Raw genomic sequence first — 17,260 nt, 5'->3', positions numbered from 1 at the left:
TATGCATTTCTGCCAGTCTCTGTCAATTTCCAGGCCACCAGTTCAACAGTTTTTTAGCTTAATCATTTTTATGTTACAGTATTTTTTACCTGGAATTATTTCTTCAAGTAACTTTTCACTTTCAATTTTACTTTCTGCTCATGTTATCAAAATTAACACTACCCATAAAATCTCGCAAGCCACATAAAATGTCAAATAAAATAGAAAATGTGTGTACTTGTAAATTAGCATTTTTTTAAAGGATTGTGCCAACAAACCAATTTTTCTGAATGACCTGAGGCCGGGATTAAGCGGATATGAAACGAAAGTATTTAATGAACATGTAATTTGAGTATTCGTTTTATATAATTATCTCATTATTGACTAAGGTGGTGTTTAGGGGCTTTTGGATCTGAACTTCTCAAATTCTACTACACAGTAAAAATTCCTTACCGCACTTAAATGTTTAAGTTTAAACAACTTGAATTAATTATTAAGTTATTTTAAATATTTTGACTAGTTAGAAGTTGCTAAAATATAAAAAAGTTGTAGGAACTTAAGCCCTTTCAACTTTTTTTATTTTTTATTTATACCAACTCCTCGCTGACTTTTTAATTCAGGTTGTTTAAACTTAAAAATGTAAGTGCAACAAGGAATTTTTTTATAGTGTATGTCCTTGCATTAAGCTGTGCTAATATTTTTGCCAACACTGTCACCTCAGTGTACTTTGTGCATGTTACTATCATACAATTATTAGGGAAAATAGCTTATTTGAAAGCACAAAGTCTAGTTTTTGTTTCTGCTTATATGAGAATGTTTCCGTTTCAGTATTGTGACTCTTTGGAGAAGCTGAGAGATGAATATGTGGAGAGTGTTTGTTGCTCCTGTGGGCTCGTCGTAAAAAGGCAGGTGTTTGATGAATAGAGACAGGTGGCATTGCTAAATCTTTGTGCTTCATAAGTATTTGTAGGGATGCTCATTAAATAACAGCCTCTAATTAGGAAGAAAACACCTTTATATTTTAGTTTATAATATTAGTTTTTAACAACTTTAAAACATTTTCATTTTAATTCAGACCATGCACTGTATGTACTATTACTATCCGGTATTGTACTATTTTGTATTGTATTGTACTGAATTGCATTGTATTAATTATATACTTTATATAGATTAAGTTAATTTAGCTTATATGGGATAAATTATAGAAGAAGAAAATCTATTATATTCAATTCACAGATTACTAAGACGAGAATGCACGTGAATGCATGTGAAGGAGTAAATGGATTCTGAATTATATTACAGTCCTTTTCAAAGACCTTATTTTTCGCATTTAAAAATCACTTCAGAGCCCATCTGGAGCATGACAGAAAGGTTGCAACTATCACATCTCATTTCCCAAGGCAAGCAGTCTCTATAAATTACATAAAAATGCATGGCCCTTAACTATTGACAGCAATGGCCGTCATTTGGCAATCAATGATAACTACATGTGTGCGCATGTGGCTTTCTCTTATGTCTACCAGAAGTGGATCAAACAAGCAATCGTTATTCCTCATCCACAATTGCTAGGCCGACTTCATCTTCACAGAGCCAGAGGGATACATTATACTGAAAAAAAAGAGGAGGGGAAGCAGAATGTCTTTGTTTCAATCCAAAACCTTTTTTCCACTTTTGAGGGGGAAAATGGTGAGTGCTGCATGGCTTTTGCCACTTAAAAGAGGGTTAGGAATTATACGGTAGACATAAATGAATTTCCCAATCATATACTCAAGAGGAAAACTAGACACAGATGTCGTCCTCGGCAATTTCGCCTGGTGATCTTTCTTTAATTTGAAGGCAATGGTTTTTGTTGTTTTGAAATGAGACGTCTTGAAAGCCCAATTTGCACGATTCAAGAAAAATAAGGAGGACGTGAGTTGGAAATCAGGAAAAGTTACTGCAATTGTGAGAGAGACCGTGTTTGTATAAGTGTGTTCGGGTGGATGTATTTCCTGTCTTCACAAACAGTGAAGTGCCGGGCTCTTTAACAGCTGGCTGGAGCTCTTCTCTAAACACTTAAACGCTGCGCAGCCACAGTTCATTGTTTAGGGTTTGTGCGAATAAGTGACAAGGAAATAAAACATCCGAATATGTGGAGACGAGGAAATAAAACGTTTCAAAGAAAAATTTATTTATCAAAGTCCACAAATAAACTAGGGCAGTATTTAAGTGTCAGTGCCTTTTAACTGTGCTATTACTGCTATTTCTCTGACAGATTTCTCTGTTGAACCCATTTACAGAAAAGGCCTGACAGATGGAAATGGAACAATAAGAAATTCCAAGCACTTCCTGTTACTGCAAAAGGCTGAACAAATCACTATAAGATCGAACCATTCAAAGAGATTCTCTTCTGTTCTGCTCTGGTAACCATAGAAACCTCTGAATCCATGATGTGTGCGAGATTAATTAAAGGGGCATGTACAGTACATCCTGAGCCCATCATAAAAACATATGGACCATTCACATCATACAAGCCGGGGTGCATTTCACAACTAGACCTCTGTTGTTAGTGATTTGCAGTACCATACAGGATTTAAAGTAACACTTAGAAGGCAGACAGACAGCAAAAACAGGTTCACATAAGGACGCCTGCGCTAGACAGTTGAGATAAACGAGCCACGTCTGTTTGATTTATGAATCAGAAGCGGCACAGCTGGGATTCAGGTGGCCAATATGCAGCATTAAGCTGATTTCTCTCAACTTATGTGACGACAATTTATTGTTTTTGAGTCTAAGAATGGCATCTCAAAGCCAAAACCTTTGGACCAGGCCACTACAGTGACCTACAGTATAGTTTCCTGACTCCCTTGCAAAAACCAAATAAGTCTTTTTCCCTGAATGCTTGAGGCCCAGCTATCACCCTTACAATGGGGAAGTACTACAGTTACAGCTGCCCAAAAACTAGTGGTCCCTCTCACACACAAACCGCCTGATGTGTACTGATAATAAAGGACCCGATTCTATTTCTGGGGCTCTGCAGAGGAGGCTTAACTGTAAATGGGCTTGGTTAAATTTTCACTTAGCGTCAAAGCAAGCTGACCAGCAAGTGTGGTTTGATACATTCTTGCGTTCATACAAGTAGGACCCTCTTTAATTTCTTATTGTGGTCTAACAGCCTCGTTTAATCCCATTGTCCATGTTGGTTGATACAGTGTTGAGGTTTTGCCTAGAGCAACTGAGATATCTTCATATGCATAGCTGATTCAATGATCGCTGAATTAAATCGCCAAGGTGTGGTATAGCAGATGCCTGCAAGCAGTAAACAATAAAACAGATCAACTGACATTCTGCGACCCAAAGCCTTCACCTGAAACCCAACCCTCCACCATACCTCAAAGCATAATAACACAAGATGTCACAGATCCATAAATATACAATGCAGGGTTTGTCATTGTCTGAGTATGCTAGGCTACTGGTGCCACAAATAACTTACACAACTATTTTAAACAGCAGTTAATTAAAAAAAGCCCAAATATAAATGTCTTTCTGTGTTAATTGAAATGTTTGCCATTGAACATGGGTTTACTATCGATTCATTTAAATTCTTCATTTAAAAAAAAAATACAGAGTATCATGAAATTACTTAAGTGAAATTATGTGTATCCTTTGCTTGCAAACTCCTTATAAACAATGTAATTGTTAATTAGATAATAGTAATAATTAGATTATGATTCAGACTGATCTAACAAGCTGAACTAACAAACACCATCAAATGACGTTGTAAGTTGGTTATTGCCTGGATTTATAATGGGAATCACATAATTCTCATGTTCATATTGCAGAAACAACCTTACTGTGAGATATAACAATTCACTAAATTAGATTTTAATGACCTTGATGGGTCTGGGCAAAAAAACGATTTTCCGATTAATCGGAATAATAATAAAAAACAAATTACGCGGTCGATTCAAAATCGGTTCTCAAAGGCCATGAATCGATTTTTTTTTATGAAATACTGTAACCTGATCCTGTTTGATCAAGAAATTGTATTGTATTTAACATAATTGTATCCATTTGAAAATTAGAGATGGGTTCTGTTTTAATGTACCCAAGTGTACCTAAAATAAAAGAGTTTAATATATAGGTTTGTGGCTATTAGTTTATTTTTATTAATTACCCACTTGTAAACGTATGTTCACTGTTCTTTTTTAATAAATATAGTATTTGTATTAAATTTAAATTCATTGAGTTGAATCGGGAATCGAGTATAAAAATCGGTCAGAGAATCGGAATAGTAAATCGAACCGAGAATCGAAATTTAATTGATTTGATAGCTTGTGAATCGAAATCGAACCGGAACATCTAAATCGATACCCAGCCCTATTGATGAGTCAGAATATGATTTATGAATTTTCTGTGTTATTTAAACCTCTGTGTGGTGTTTTTATAGCCTTTCATGTTTCTACCTGTATTTCGTTTGGAAACAAAATATTATGCATGTAACTGATCAAACCAAACCACCAATCACAGGTGTGAAGCCCAAAGTCACAAAAGTCAACTTGGCGGTCGAGTATGGTTCCCAAACTGGGGGGCGCGGAGCTATTAAAAAGGGGGCGCGGTAAGCTTCGAAAGTGTGTTTATTCAGACGCATATCTAAGCCACGCATATAAAGCACGGCTACTTCAATGTTGTGGAGTCGCTGGATCATAGAGAGAGTCATGCGAGAGCTCATCACAGCACTTGCATGTGTGACTGCATGCTTTACACCGTGTGCAGAATTATTAGGCAAGTTGTATTTTTGAGGATTACTTTTGTTATTGTACAACTACAGTGCTCTTGATCAATTCAAAATGTTAACAAACCCTCAAACCTGAACATTTAAGTAGTAAAAGTGAAAGTTGGGCTTTCTTAAGAGAATATTTCTATGTACATCATTATTAGGCAACTATTAGTGTGCAGAAAAATTAGGCAACCAAATGAAAATCAAAGATTCCACCATCTCACCTGTCTCCTTCACCTGTTAAAGTGAGAACAAAAAACAAACTCTACATTTACAAAAATTATAATAATAAAACAATAAAAAATACAAAAATATACAGACTCAGTGACCAAGACAGCCACCCTTCTAAAAATTGGCAGTAGGTCTGAGAGTAGTTTTTATTTCCATTTTCAACCCAAAAAGGTCCAACAAGCTCATGTTTAATAATACCTGTCTGTGCCTGCCTGCCTGTATTGTAGAAGACACTTTCTTCAAGCAGTGGTACAGGAAAAAGTTTTCATCTTTCAAGAAGACTGATTATTTTGCAAGACAACGCTCCATCACATACACCACAAGCACTCCACTGCATGGCTGGCCAGTAAAGGCATTAGAGATGAAAAACTAATGACATGGCCCCTTCTTCACCTGACTTAAACCCTATTGAGACCTTTTGATCCCTTCTTAAGCATTTACAGTGAAGGTAAACAGTACACCTCTCTGAACAGTGTCTGGGAGGCTGTGGTTGCGTCTGCACAAAATGTTGGTTCAGACCAGATCAAGAAACTGACTGAATCCATGAATGGAAGGCTTGTGACTGTTATTGAAAAGAAGCGTGGCTATATTGGTCACTGAGCCTACATTCTTTTTAATTTTTCACTGTTTTATTAATTTTTTTTGTAAATGTAGAGCTTGTTTATTATTCTCACTTCAACAGGTGAAAAAAAAGCGAGATGGTAAAATCTTTGTTTTTCATTCAGTTGCCCAACAATTCTGCACACCAACAGTTGCCCAACAATGATGTACATAGAAACATTCCCTCAACAAAGCCAAATCTTCACCTCTACTACTCAAATGTTCAGGTCCGAGGGTTTGTCAACATCCCGAACTGACCAAGAGCCCTGCAGATGTACAATAACAAAAGTAATCCTCAAAAATACAACTAATAATTCCGCACACAGTGTATATGTGTGGCTTAGATGTGGGCCTGTATAAACACAATATAATAAAAATAATAGCTTATCCACCAAAAATAACCAAACATAAATTAATAACAAAAAGGATACAATAGGATATCTAACTTCTGGGAAAATGAGGTAAGTAGAGCTGTTTAAAAGAAGTAAAAAAAAGGATTGAATATGCATATTTTATTTTCTGTCAGACCATTAAAACTGAGAACACTTGTGTCGCTTGACTCTTTTTAATTCTTGTTTCCAGAGTGGCAGCCTGTATCAACTCCACCACACTGTGGCTTCTGTTAGCTCTGTTATCACCAGCACAATGGTTACATTTGATGGCCACAGACCTTAAATGTAGATAGAAGAGCCACAATAACAAGTGGCACTTTTGTGCATCAGAGACAGTAAGGAGAGGGGGTCGGTTGACAGTCTTTACCCTCAACCTCATACAATGGCCCCTGGGCCAGACAAGGTTACCCAGCTGTGTCTCAGCAACCCAGAAGCCAAGTTCAAAGGGTCTACTGTCCTGCTTTAAATAACCTAAGCCGTGCTTCTGTAGTGACCACTGGTTAGTGGTTGAGACTGGCAGACCCACACATACACAAGCGCATACACAGACATGCACATATCCAAAGTCTCTCAGGCAACCACAAGTCAAGCCACTGGCTGTATGGCTGTATGCTGCTTCATAACTATCCCTTTCAAGTGGATGGTGCTTGTATACAAAAACTCATACACATTTTTTTTTTCAAAAGGATGGTAACTGGACTACTGCAGTAAATGGTGAAGTATTTTAAGTATGTTTTACTCCAAACATATGATAGTCATTATCCTATAAGCAACAGAGGACAGACGTGTAGCCTGAAAGTGGAGTCGCGTGCGCTGCAGTGTTCAGTTTGGACAATATGAGCTAAAACAAATCAGATAATACTATATGAGCTAAATACATAACATAACATACCTTTTTTATTAAAAAGTCTTTGATATTTACAAAGCTTATAGACAATCAATTTCTTTATGTGCTAGAGCAGTGATTCACAAACTTTTTCAGTGTGCGGCCCCCCTTGTGTACGGTGCATTCCTTCGCGGCCCCCCCAAAGGAAATTTGTGACAAAAACTGTTCTAAAATTCAACATTTTAATAAAAAAAAAAACATTAAATTATACAAAAAAGTAGTGCTTTTGGTTAGTAGCCTTATTTTTTTTTAGGTTTAATTACACAGAATTCATGATATATTAATGTATTTCATAAAATGTCATAAAACTGGGGGCCCCCTGGCACCATCTCGCGGCCCCCAGCTTGAAAACAACTGTGCTAGAGCACACAAGAAGAGCATATGGTTTACCCAGAGACCTCAAAATTCAGTAAGAACCATGCTTTTATGGTACACATTACATTTATTTCAAACAAACGGATGCTTTACTTTGTTAGAAAAGACGATTTTCTGGAAATACATTACTTTATGACTTGCTTGCTTTATAATTCACTTCCTGAAATGTTTTATTTGCAGTTATAAAATAGTAAGTCACCTTTCAGGTAAAAAAGCATTATGGAAACAGTGTTAATGCAAAACCTTTCATCACATTTTCATTTCAAACAATAACAACAACAGCGAAAAATCTAGAAAATTCAGTCAATGTTGTGAGGTTTTAAGAAAAAGATTATAGTATTACATGATAACATTTGGAATCAGCTATTAATTGCTAATGTTACTTTTAACAAGCATTTATATGAACACGAGTGGCACCCATTTGGTAAAATGACCCTGGTATACAAGCCTTCTTGTGGCATAACTGTGTAGACGAAATAAAAAGGTCTGAAATCTGAAGTTTGTTAGTTAGAACCAAAACTACTATTGTATAGTTAATACTTTGCAAGACTTTGAGTGAAAAAACAAAACCAATTTTGTTGGTTTGTTTTCAATTACTGTTTGGGTTTGAACCAGTTCCCTTCAGTTAATGACTGTAGTCTGCAAAGAAATGAGTGTGAACACAAGCCCAGCTTTACACATACACATACATTTGTGCAATTATTTGCTAAATAAAGTATGTGATGGAAAAGAAACATACTGTAGTATGTGGGAATGCCGTCCTTACCAGCACTGGTGCCCGCGCCAGTGGAGAGATCAGCTCCCATCAGACCTAGCATGGTTAAAGACAGACAGACAGAGAGAGAGAGAGAGAGAGAGAGAGAGAGAGAGAGAGATTTTGGTCACTCGATTTGAGTTGACATACTGTACATATCCTACCACATAATCTTTTTTTCTTAAACCTGTCAGGTCGGGAATCGAAAAACTAATTTTATAGGACATAGATGTTTGTGTGTTTGTATGACAAGAACAAAACTCTGTCCTATTCTACAGTAGAACTCGTTTTCGAGGGGGAAGCGGTGTGGCCAGTAGGGCTTGGTCGTGGTGTCCAAGAAAAATTACACATTTTATTTTTAAGCATGCAGAAGAGCAAGTGTGGTCAGAGTCATACAGGTTGGGCCAAAACTCATATTTAGCTAAGCGCTCCTGAAATACAGGACTGATTGCATCAGGAGAAAATCATTTTAATGACAGAGCTATGGGTGAAAGACTAATAAAGCAAGACAACACAACAATAATAGAACTGCCAACTGCATCATGGTGTATGAACATCAGTCACATAGAATTGACGAAATATGGAGGAACGGCCATAAAAATAGGTGAATATGGCGTACTTTAGAAGGACACTTTACATTTTCAATACAACATGTAATGAATACCATTATGCATTTAACTTTTAAAACAATGTAAAAACTTTAAAAAGGTGATTAGCATGACATTATTGTTTAAAATAGTTTTTTTACTTTGCTCTTTAAGGCGTTGTTACATTAGCAAAAAACTGCTGTAACATGGCCAAATTCATTTAGCATTTAAAGAGGTATAATGAAAACAGGCTTATGTAAGCATACAATGATCCAGTGATTACACTGATGAGGTGTGTTTACCTGCACTAGGAGGTCTGTGTGTGACTCCAGGTGACATGTTGTTTCTCTGTAGCCCATGATGGGCCAAGGGAAGCAAGTTATGGTTGCCAGGGTAGATCTGGTTATTCACGGGAATGGGCATTTCATAGTTGGAAGGGGGGACAGCCTATTAGGAGACAGAAACATACCATTAAAATGCTGTATAGTGACATAAACCACAGTAATAATGGTTAAAGAAATGGAATACAGTACAGAAACATGCGATCAGAAACACACTATGCAAGACAAAAGTAAAGTGTTGATTTAAGATACTGCACACATACATACCAATGGAAATCAATTTCCAAACAAATCCTCATCCTCTTTATAAATTAAAATATATTTTATTTCACATTATGACAGATTTATTGCATGTCACTGTCCAATAAGTATGTTTTCCCCTTTAATCTACCTTAAAAGAATGAGCAATAATGATTTAGAGTAACAATCTCTTGTTCGTCACTCTAAAAGACAGAGGCTTAACCTTGAAGAGCAGCAAGAAAGTCCTTTCACCTTCATGTTGCTTGAGGACAAAATAGCCCCTAATTGTAAGCATGTGTCCTGAGGGTCTGTAAGTGCTCATCTGGGAGAACATCAGCTGACAGAAAATGAAGAAGAGCTGCTCTCACTTTCTCACTCTTTCAATCTTCATTAACTCAAAAGGCAAAGGCATTCATTGCTTAAGGCAGGCAAATGTTTTCTCTCCACAATGAAGGTCTCCAGTTTTCAGGGAATCTTAAACATCTTTATTTTACTTGCTCCGATAGCAAACCCTGTTTTTCTCTGTTGTGTTTTAAAAGCACAAGTTAACCAAATTCCCCCAACCACTAAATTCACAACAGGGCTCCTGGAGCCAATTTCTAATATTGTTCTTTATAAGAAGTCTTGATCACTCTTAAGTCAAAGTTTGCTCTGTGTAAAGCAACCTTGAGTTAGACATGGTTTTAATAATGTACTATGTGTCCATTTGTACACATTCTGTTCCTGAACAAATGCTGTTCTATTTCTCGTATTCGTATTTCTCGTATGACTTATGATTAGTTGTGAAAGCGCATGCACCTTGCTAGTGTGCAAATTAATGCAGTAATAAGCATATCTATTTCTGAACACCAACCAGTGGAAGGCCTTCCAACACCCAAAACATACTGGTAATAGGTAAAATTATGCATTTCTTATAATAATCGGTCGTTCAAAAAAGCTTTTTCATTTAGTTCTTACATGAAAAATTTAATTATGTTACATGCAACCAGCACTACATGCAACCTTTCCTAGATTGATACATAAGCTGTATATATAAGAGCATTGCATAATTAAATGAGAAAAAATATGCTAATGAGCTACTTTTTTTCCTAATATGTTAGCTTTACTAGCTGTTAGATTTGCTCTTGACTCGCATCTCCTTGCTGTACTTACAGGTATCTTTTGAGTCTTGATCATAAAATCAAACTCTTCGTTAATCTGTTTGTATTTCTCTTCGGTGCACGGAGTAAGCGCGAGAACTGACTCGAGCTCCGGGCTCTCGCCTCCTTTGTTCTCCTTCTTGTTCAATGCCTGAAGGCCCGTGAAGGGCGAACAGTGTGCACAAAGAGAGAAAGAAAAGGAAGTGTAAGAGATTTTCTGTTTGAGATGCAGGTACTTACACACAGCCTCTGTCTGCTGATCATATGCAGATCTATATCGTCGTTGATTTTACGGTACTTGTCCTCAGACTCTGGGCTGTGGCCCACTGAGTCATCTGCGTCGGGGTCAGGGCTGTCACAACCATTGAGACCCTTTTTTCTCAAGGTCTGTAAATACAAGTTTGCAGACAGATCAAAAACCATCCATTAAAGAGATCCTCAGGTGGGTTGATATGAAGAGATTTAAAACATTTTGATTAATAATATTGTACATTGCTGTAAATTTGCTTTTAGCAAAGATTTAATTTGTTTTTTTTTCTTTTTATTCTTTTATGCCTTCTTTTGCTTGGATTATTTGCTTAAGGACATGATATTTATATAATGTCAAATAATCATCATCTTCCTGCCATCCTGGTTTAAAGGAGGGTGTAGAGAGACAACAGTGTACCTAAAATGTAAACATTAATATTTAAATGGGTAACAAAGAAAATCAAAAATGTTTTCATCAGTGAGAAGCAGCTCTATTGGCACTGATCAAAGTGGACAGTAGCTGCCATGACCTGAATAGATTAACACATAGACACCCAAGTAACTAAACATAAAAAATACAAGGAATACAAGACACCCTTGAGCAAACAAGCTGTGATGATTACAGGGAAAATGAAAATTCCTGGGCTCTCCTTTCTTTAATAAAACAGCACTTTCACTTTCTGCCACCTGATGGCCATCTTCTAGTAGAAATTACATTTTTCTCTCAGATTCGAGTCAATCAAGGGAATGTCTCCAAATAGGAAGAATTACTTTTGTATTATTATATAAAAAATTGTTACTTTCAAATTTGGTTTATTGAAATACATTTGTCCATCCTGAGCTATTAGCAGTATGCACAGTAAAATTTTAGAGTAAACATTGAGTCAATTAGAAATACTAACATAAGAAACACCACCTCAGACCGTACCACAGTCTCATAAAAATACTACAACTGTCTTATGCCATTTTGTGTGTACAAGGTTCTAGAAGAGTTTCATGTCTTATCGAAGTAAAACCCTGACGATTTAAATTCTGTATCAACTGATGGCTTTAACAGGGGGAGATCAGCATTGCCGCCATATAAACCACCCGCTAACATATGCGCAGCTACTGTTCTCACACATACAGTAGATCTTCTCCGCCTTCATCTGTCTGCCTGCCTAAATCAATCACACAGTAATTACTTTACTCTGCTGACGCGAGGGCTTCTCATTCTCTTTTTTCCAGTATGACATGCATTTATTAGGTGTTGTAATATTGTGTGGAGACGCAATGTGTGATGAGTGTTTTTGTTTCTTTCTTTTTATATACAGTAATGAGTTGATTAAATAATTTGAAGGCGAATACCGGCACATGTGTATGGTGTGATCCAAACGAAAAATGGCATAAAAATTAGAAACGGATATTTTAAAAGTACTATTTTTAATCATTACACATAAATCCATTAGTGATTTTTGACGAATTTCTGAATAAAGGTAAATATATCTGCCTTGAGCTCAAAGTTATGATTTGGTCTTATAAAATAAATTAGAAATTAAAAGCTGAAAGCTAAAAGTTGGTGATTGGCAGGATTAGATAAATGTGCTACAGTTGAGCTTTCATTTAAAACTCCACATGATATCACTTTTTTTGTGTCCTGGGCAGAAGTTCACTTCAAAAGTTTTTTTTTTTACCTTAAATAACAGGTTGCCCCCTAACTAGCAGAAATTGCATTGCATAGGTAACAGGGAAGAAGATTATGGTGTAGCAAGGCTGCCGTTAATCTGAGGCAGTGGAGTGCAAAGAGGCAAAGTAGACTATAGCATAGTGATGTGAAGACATGCTGGTTGAGTGAGTGCTCAAGCAGGGATTGGCAGTTTAGGACTCAGTGTGCAGCCACTGTGAACCCCCCGAAGGTCCGCCACTACTATGCCAGTCATTCCAGACATGTGCACCTGTCAGAGTGTCCGCACCTGTCACTGCAAACTTGACAAACACACATACATTTTGCTCTGAAGGTTGAATAGGTAGAGTGATGTAGTCAACCAGAGATAATACCTCCATAAGATGGCCATAATTCACCAAAACTCGTCCAATTTGATTTGACTCTATAATACCAAATACATAAAATGCCTCTATAGAAGGATTCTAAAAGGAGACAAAATACATGGCCAGTGTAATTGATTTCCCAAGTAGGAACTGCAACAATTTTATCTCTAGTTTGTAGGTCTAAAAATAAAATACAATAGATGACAAGCATTCAGTATTTGGATCAAGGAGCAAGAACATTATGACGCCTTAATAGCCTCTCAAAATGAAACCGTGCAATCTTTCATCCAAAACATTATCGATGAGAAGTAATCAATCTGTAAAGTAGAAAATGGCCAGGTGGGGTGTGGGATGTTGTGGGAGGGTGACTGATATAAAAACAAAATGCACATGCAGTATGGAGCTGCAGGGAAGTGCACGTGGGGGATGGTGAAGAACAGAGAAGGAAAGGAGGCTAAATGAGAGAAAAAAGGAGATCTTTAATGGTATGTTTCTCATTAAACTCCTTATCGCCTCTCTTGGTTCATTTTGTCATGAATCCCTCCCTGGGCTAAAGCCTACATAATGGACTGATATCAACTATGGCCTTGCAATTCCAGCTGTAATCTTGCCAGACTTCAGCTTAAGCCAAAGACGATTCTCTGAAGACCTATACTACCAATGGTTGTCTCTGGCCGCTTTTCAAAGTCTGACCATTATCTACTGATACTCAATTAAATGTATAGTATAAACCAGGCCAGACTGCACTGAGACACTGACCCAGACATATTTCTCGGTTTAAGGGTTATTTTCTGAAGGGGTTCTCCTGCACATATTAGTTTTATTTAATGGGATAAAGCTGGTAGGTTGCAGAGAGGTCTGGAGAGGAGCCCACATTTAACACTTAGCCTCTCGAGACCAGGAGATAACATAGGCAATCTTTGTTTACTGTATTCACAAGCCTGGCAACACATTAAAAATCCAGCCACTGCTTTAGTTGTATGGGGCATCTGAGGTGTGCCAACACCTCTTACAACAGATTTACAGAACATGCACTGATAATCATTGGGCTGTTATTTGCTAATCTTGCACTGTTGAGGTACTCTGAGGTACAACAGAACATCTGCATTTGTTTTCATTATCTCACATTAGTGGTTTACTAAAAAAGGCATAATTTCACTCAGAACTCTATTCTGGCTGTTTATTGTTTCTACTTGCTTACAATTTGTTTAGTACTACTGTAATTTTGATTCTTTTGATTTGGTCCCATTTAAACAATAGATGTAACTTAACTCTTTCCCCGCCATTGACGAGTTATCTCGTCAATCTGCAATACCGTTATTACCGCTATTCCGCAACTTATAAAACCCGGAAGTACTGCCCTGCTGTATGTCTGTTTTAAGTATGTCCATGTATGTCGCTCTGCATCTGATCTCTATCAAAAGTCCTTCACAAAAATGGAATTATCTCAGCTTTTTGCTCAAAATTTGGTGTTTTGATGAAACCTACACATATTTGAGAGGTGATAAAAACAGAACACATGAAGGTAGGATGAAACAGATTTTTTTGTTTGAAAGCAGAGGGTCTGTTCTTTTAATTCATATATTGTATGTTTATATATTTAAAAAGGAGAATTCTCTGGAAGGCATTAAACTTTTGTAAAAATCATGAAAAATGCTGGCAGCAAAAGAGTTAATGCTCTTCAGCCTCTGTGTGTTCATTGCAAGCTTGTACTAGATGTGCGGCCTCGCCTGCATGTGCTGAGAGAAAGCTGATTGACTGATTGACAGAGCTGATGGATGTCTACGGAAAAAATATTGCACTCAACCCGTTTTTCCACAGATAGGTTCACCACATACTCTGGGCTTTGATTTGATACTTTGATCAAACAGAGTTTTTTGCTCCTGTTGAATACACAAGTGCAAAACTTGTGAGTGAGCCAGTCTGTCTTGACCTCATTGGAAACAGATGGTTGGAGTGAAATGAATGAAGCTACCATTTAATTAAGTGTGGTTTGAGCATTCTTTTACATGTGTAAAATAATGAGACACTAATGTGGATGATAATGTGAGGTAGTGTATCACAGAAGAATCTTTATTTATTTCATTAAAATGTTTAATATATAAATAGTTCAATATACATACATTTTGTATTATTTACTATTTTTTAAATAATATTTTCCACTCTATTTTTTATTGATGCTTAGAATTAAAAGGATTTTTTGCTGCTGTGCCTGAAATAGGATACAGCGATACAAACACTGGGATCTTTCAGAAGGATATGCAGAGTGGCAGGTGAGTCACTTCTGATTAGTTTCAATAAATGTCTTTTCAGATCAGGGTTTAGTTATGAAAGTTGCTGTATGTTTTCAACACAATTAACTAATTTGTCTTAAAAGATCAAATAAAGTTTGGTTCTGCATGAAATTACCCCTTTAAGTATGTAATGCCATACTTTAAGCTTCTGATTACAGCTGTCTAAAGGCCAAAATAGACAAATGTAGGACAAACCCCAAATTCATTTAGGGAAGGAAGGAAGAAAGACAATTGTTAACTTGCAAATAACTTTACGAAAGTACAGGGGCTTCTTCAAAAAGCAATTCAGAAAGAAAGAAATAAGATGTTGATTTGTATCCTTATGCTATGGTTGTATATTGAGGGTGTACAGAAAATCACAACCATCACCTTTAAAATAGCGTGATGTGATGTAGAACATTGTGGCATGTTTTTCATGAGCTTGTCAGTCGATTATGGTACATGACTGTAAAGTGTGTCATCTCATATTCTCTCTGGATGGCTGTATTAGTAAGACAGTCGATTCATTCATATGACCTAATGGACCATCTAATACATGCACACAATGGCACTCAGTCCAGCTAAATAAAGGGATGCTTATACCATGGCCATTTTTCCATTTGAAACATGCTTGTTAAGTCTTTTTTACTTCTGGACACACAGAAGGACACCTAATATGTACACACACCCACATATTCATATTCAAGGGCTATGATTTTTTTATTTGGACACACACACACACACACACACACACACACACACACACAGACATCAGTTATCAGCCTTTGTCTGGAGGGGTTCTTATCACACAGCTGCATTACAGGAAGGGGCAGAAGGTTTTGAGGAATAATGTGCAGGCACCTGACCTCTCTGGCATGACCTTGTGTTTCCACACCCTTCAAGCCCTGTGGGTGGGGCCGCTGCCATCTACACCCACATACAGAAATAGACTGTCCATTTTCCACTGATAGTATAAGGGACAGTCTTGTTTCTTTCACTCCGGTGTTATGTGTGTTGATTTTTTTTTTTTAATTTACTAAATCAGAAGTGTTTTTAAATACTACTATATATGAGTAATTGATGGAAGGATGAAATACTTTTGGGAAGTTTTAAGACATTTAAAGCACCATTTTACTATTTATTTTAATTAACTGTGATATTAAATGTGGTACTACTGCGGGAGCATTAAAAAAATGGTGACCAGGACCTAAAACATACACTTTCCAATTATGCCTTTTCCTTTTTAGGGAGAGTTTATTTTATTTTATTTTGTTTAAACTAAATAAATAATAATATCAGCTTCTATCCTCTGGATTAAATGTTCAGTGGCACCCCCAGGTCTGGCGGCAGAAGGGAGGGCTGAGGTTCTAGGGCGGCAGTTCACTAGAGGTCTCCTTACAAGCTGTTGAATGAATAGAGTCTCGCTTACTCACTCCTCTCTACGCCTATTCTTCTCCATTTGCTTTGCCAGTGCAATAAGCCAAGCGCTAAATTTAGCAACGCAGCACACTATTTTTAGAACACTTAAATTTTTGGAGACATTTATTAGGGGAAGGATACTAAAAAAAACACACTCAAAAGTAGAGAGGAAGGGGGAAGGGAGGGGGCTACTAATTTGGACACATCTGAAATGCACTCATTTTTAAAGTGTTGCCGTAGACGCTTTGCAGCTGTTTCCAATCAGAGGGAAGTGTAGAGAAAACACAAGAGATTTAGATGGAGAGAAACAGAATAAGAGAGAGAGAAAACAAATGTTCTTGTTTTTTCCTCATCGACATCCAGCAGCCATGATGCCAAAGTTCAACAAGTTCTAGGACTGTGGGGTCAACCTGCTGTGTCCTGAGTCTGAGGTTGGTGCTTCACTAACTCGCTGCCTGAAGAGAACTGCTTTGAAGGGTGAGGAAAGGTCTCACATTTATGTCAAATTTAACAGACATTTTGCAACATGTCAAAGATCTGTAAGAATACAAACATGGTTTTGTGCTGTGAAGACCAAAATCTCATGACCTGTGAGCAAAATCAACTTATTGTAGTTATGTGTAATACCTGTATAATGTGTGAATTTCTTATGTATAATGCAATATTATAAGCATTTAAAATCAAGATGTCTTTATACACATTGCAATCTGATAAAAATTGTAAACACAATTATCCATTATATTTTGTTATTGACCTAAAGCTTAAAATAGTGCAATGTATTAAAAATTCTCTCTTTTATCTATACAGGCATTATAGGAAAGATTATGTCCTTCTTTTAAATAGCACCTTTAAGCCAATAAGCAAGTAAAAAAAGTTTTTTTGGCTCTACTTTACAGTAGGATTGTGTTAGTGGACCCAAACATGGCCCAAACATCACAAGGCAAATTGCTGTAAACATACTGACTCATCGCATGAGCCGATGCTAAAAGCATATACGTGTGCACGGTG

General features: G+C 36.9%; 1 protein-coding gene across 6 annotated transcripts in view; it reads right to left on the bottom strand.

The window, feature by feature from the left end:
* Positions 1–17,260, bottom strand: part of mef2cb (myocyte enhancer factor 2cb) — an 80,859-nt gene that overhangs the window by 5,505 nt on the left and 58,094 nt on the right. For 2 of the 6 annotated variants that reach the window (XM_055200172.2, XM_055200171.2), the window contains 3 exons: positions 10,524–10,670; positions 8,866–9,010; positions 7,962–8,033 (listed from right to left, as the gene is read on the bottom strand). In XM_055200172.2, coding sequence (XP_055056147.1) covers positions 7,962–8,033; positions 8,866–9,010; positions 10,524–10,670 — 364 coding nt within the window. Of the gene's footprint in view, positions 1–7,961; positions 8,034–8,865; positions 9,011–10,296; positions 10,435–10,523; positions 10,671–17,260 lie in introns of all 6 variants that reach the window. The other 4 variants (XM_055200175.2, XM_055200176.2, XM_055200173.2 and 1 more) reach the window with 4 other exon arrangements.

This window comes from Misgurnus anguillicaudatus, chromosome 22 (genome assembly GCF_027580225.2).
Source record: "Misgurnus anguillicaudatus chromosome 22, ASM2758022v2, whole genome shotgun sequence".
Lineage (NCBI taxonomy): Eukaryota > Metazoa > Chordata > Actinopteri > Cypriniformes > Cobitidae > Misgurnus > Misgurnus anguillicaudatus.
The sequence above is the reverse complement of the archived record's forward strand: the minus strand, read 5'-3'. Positions and strand labels throughout refer to the sequence as shown.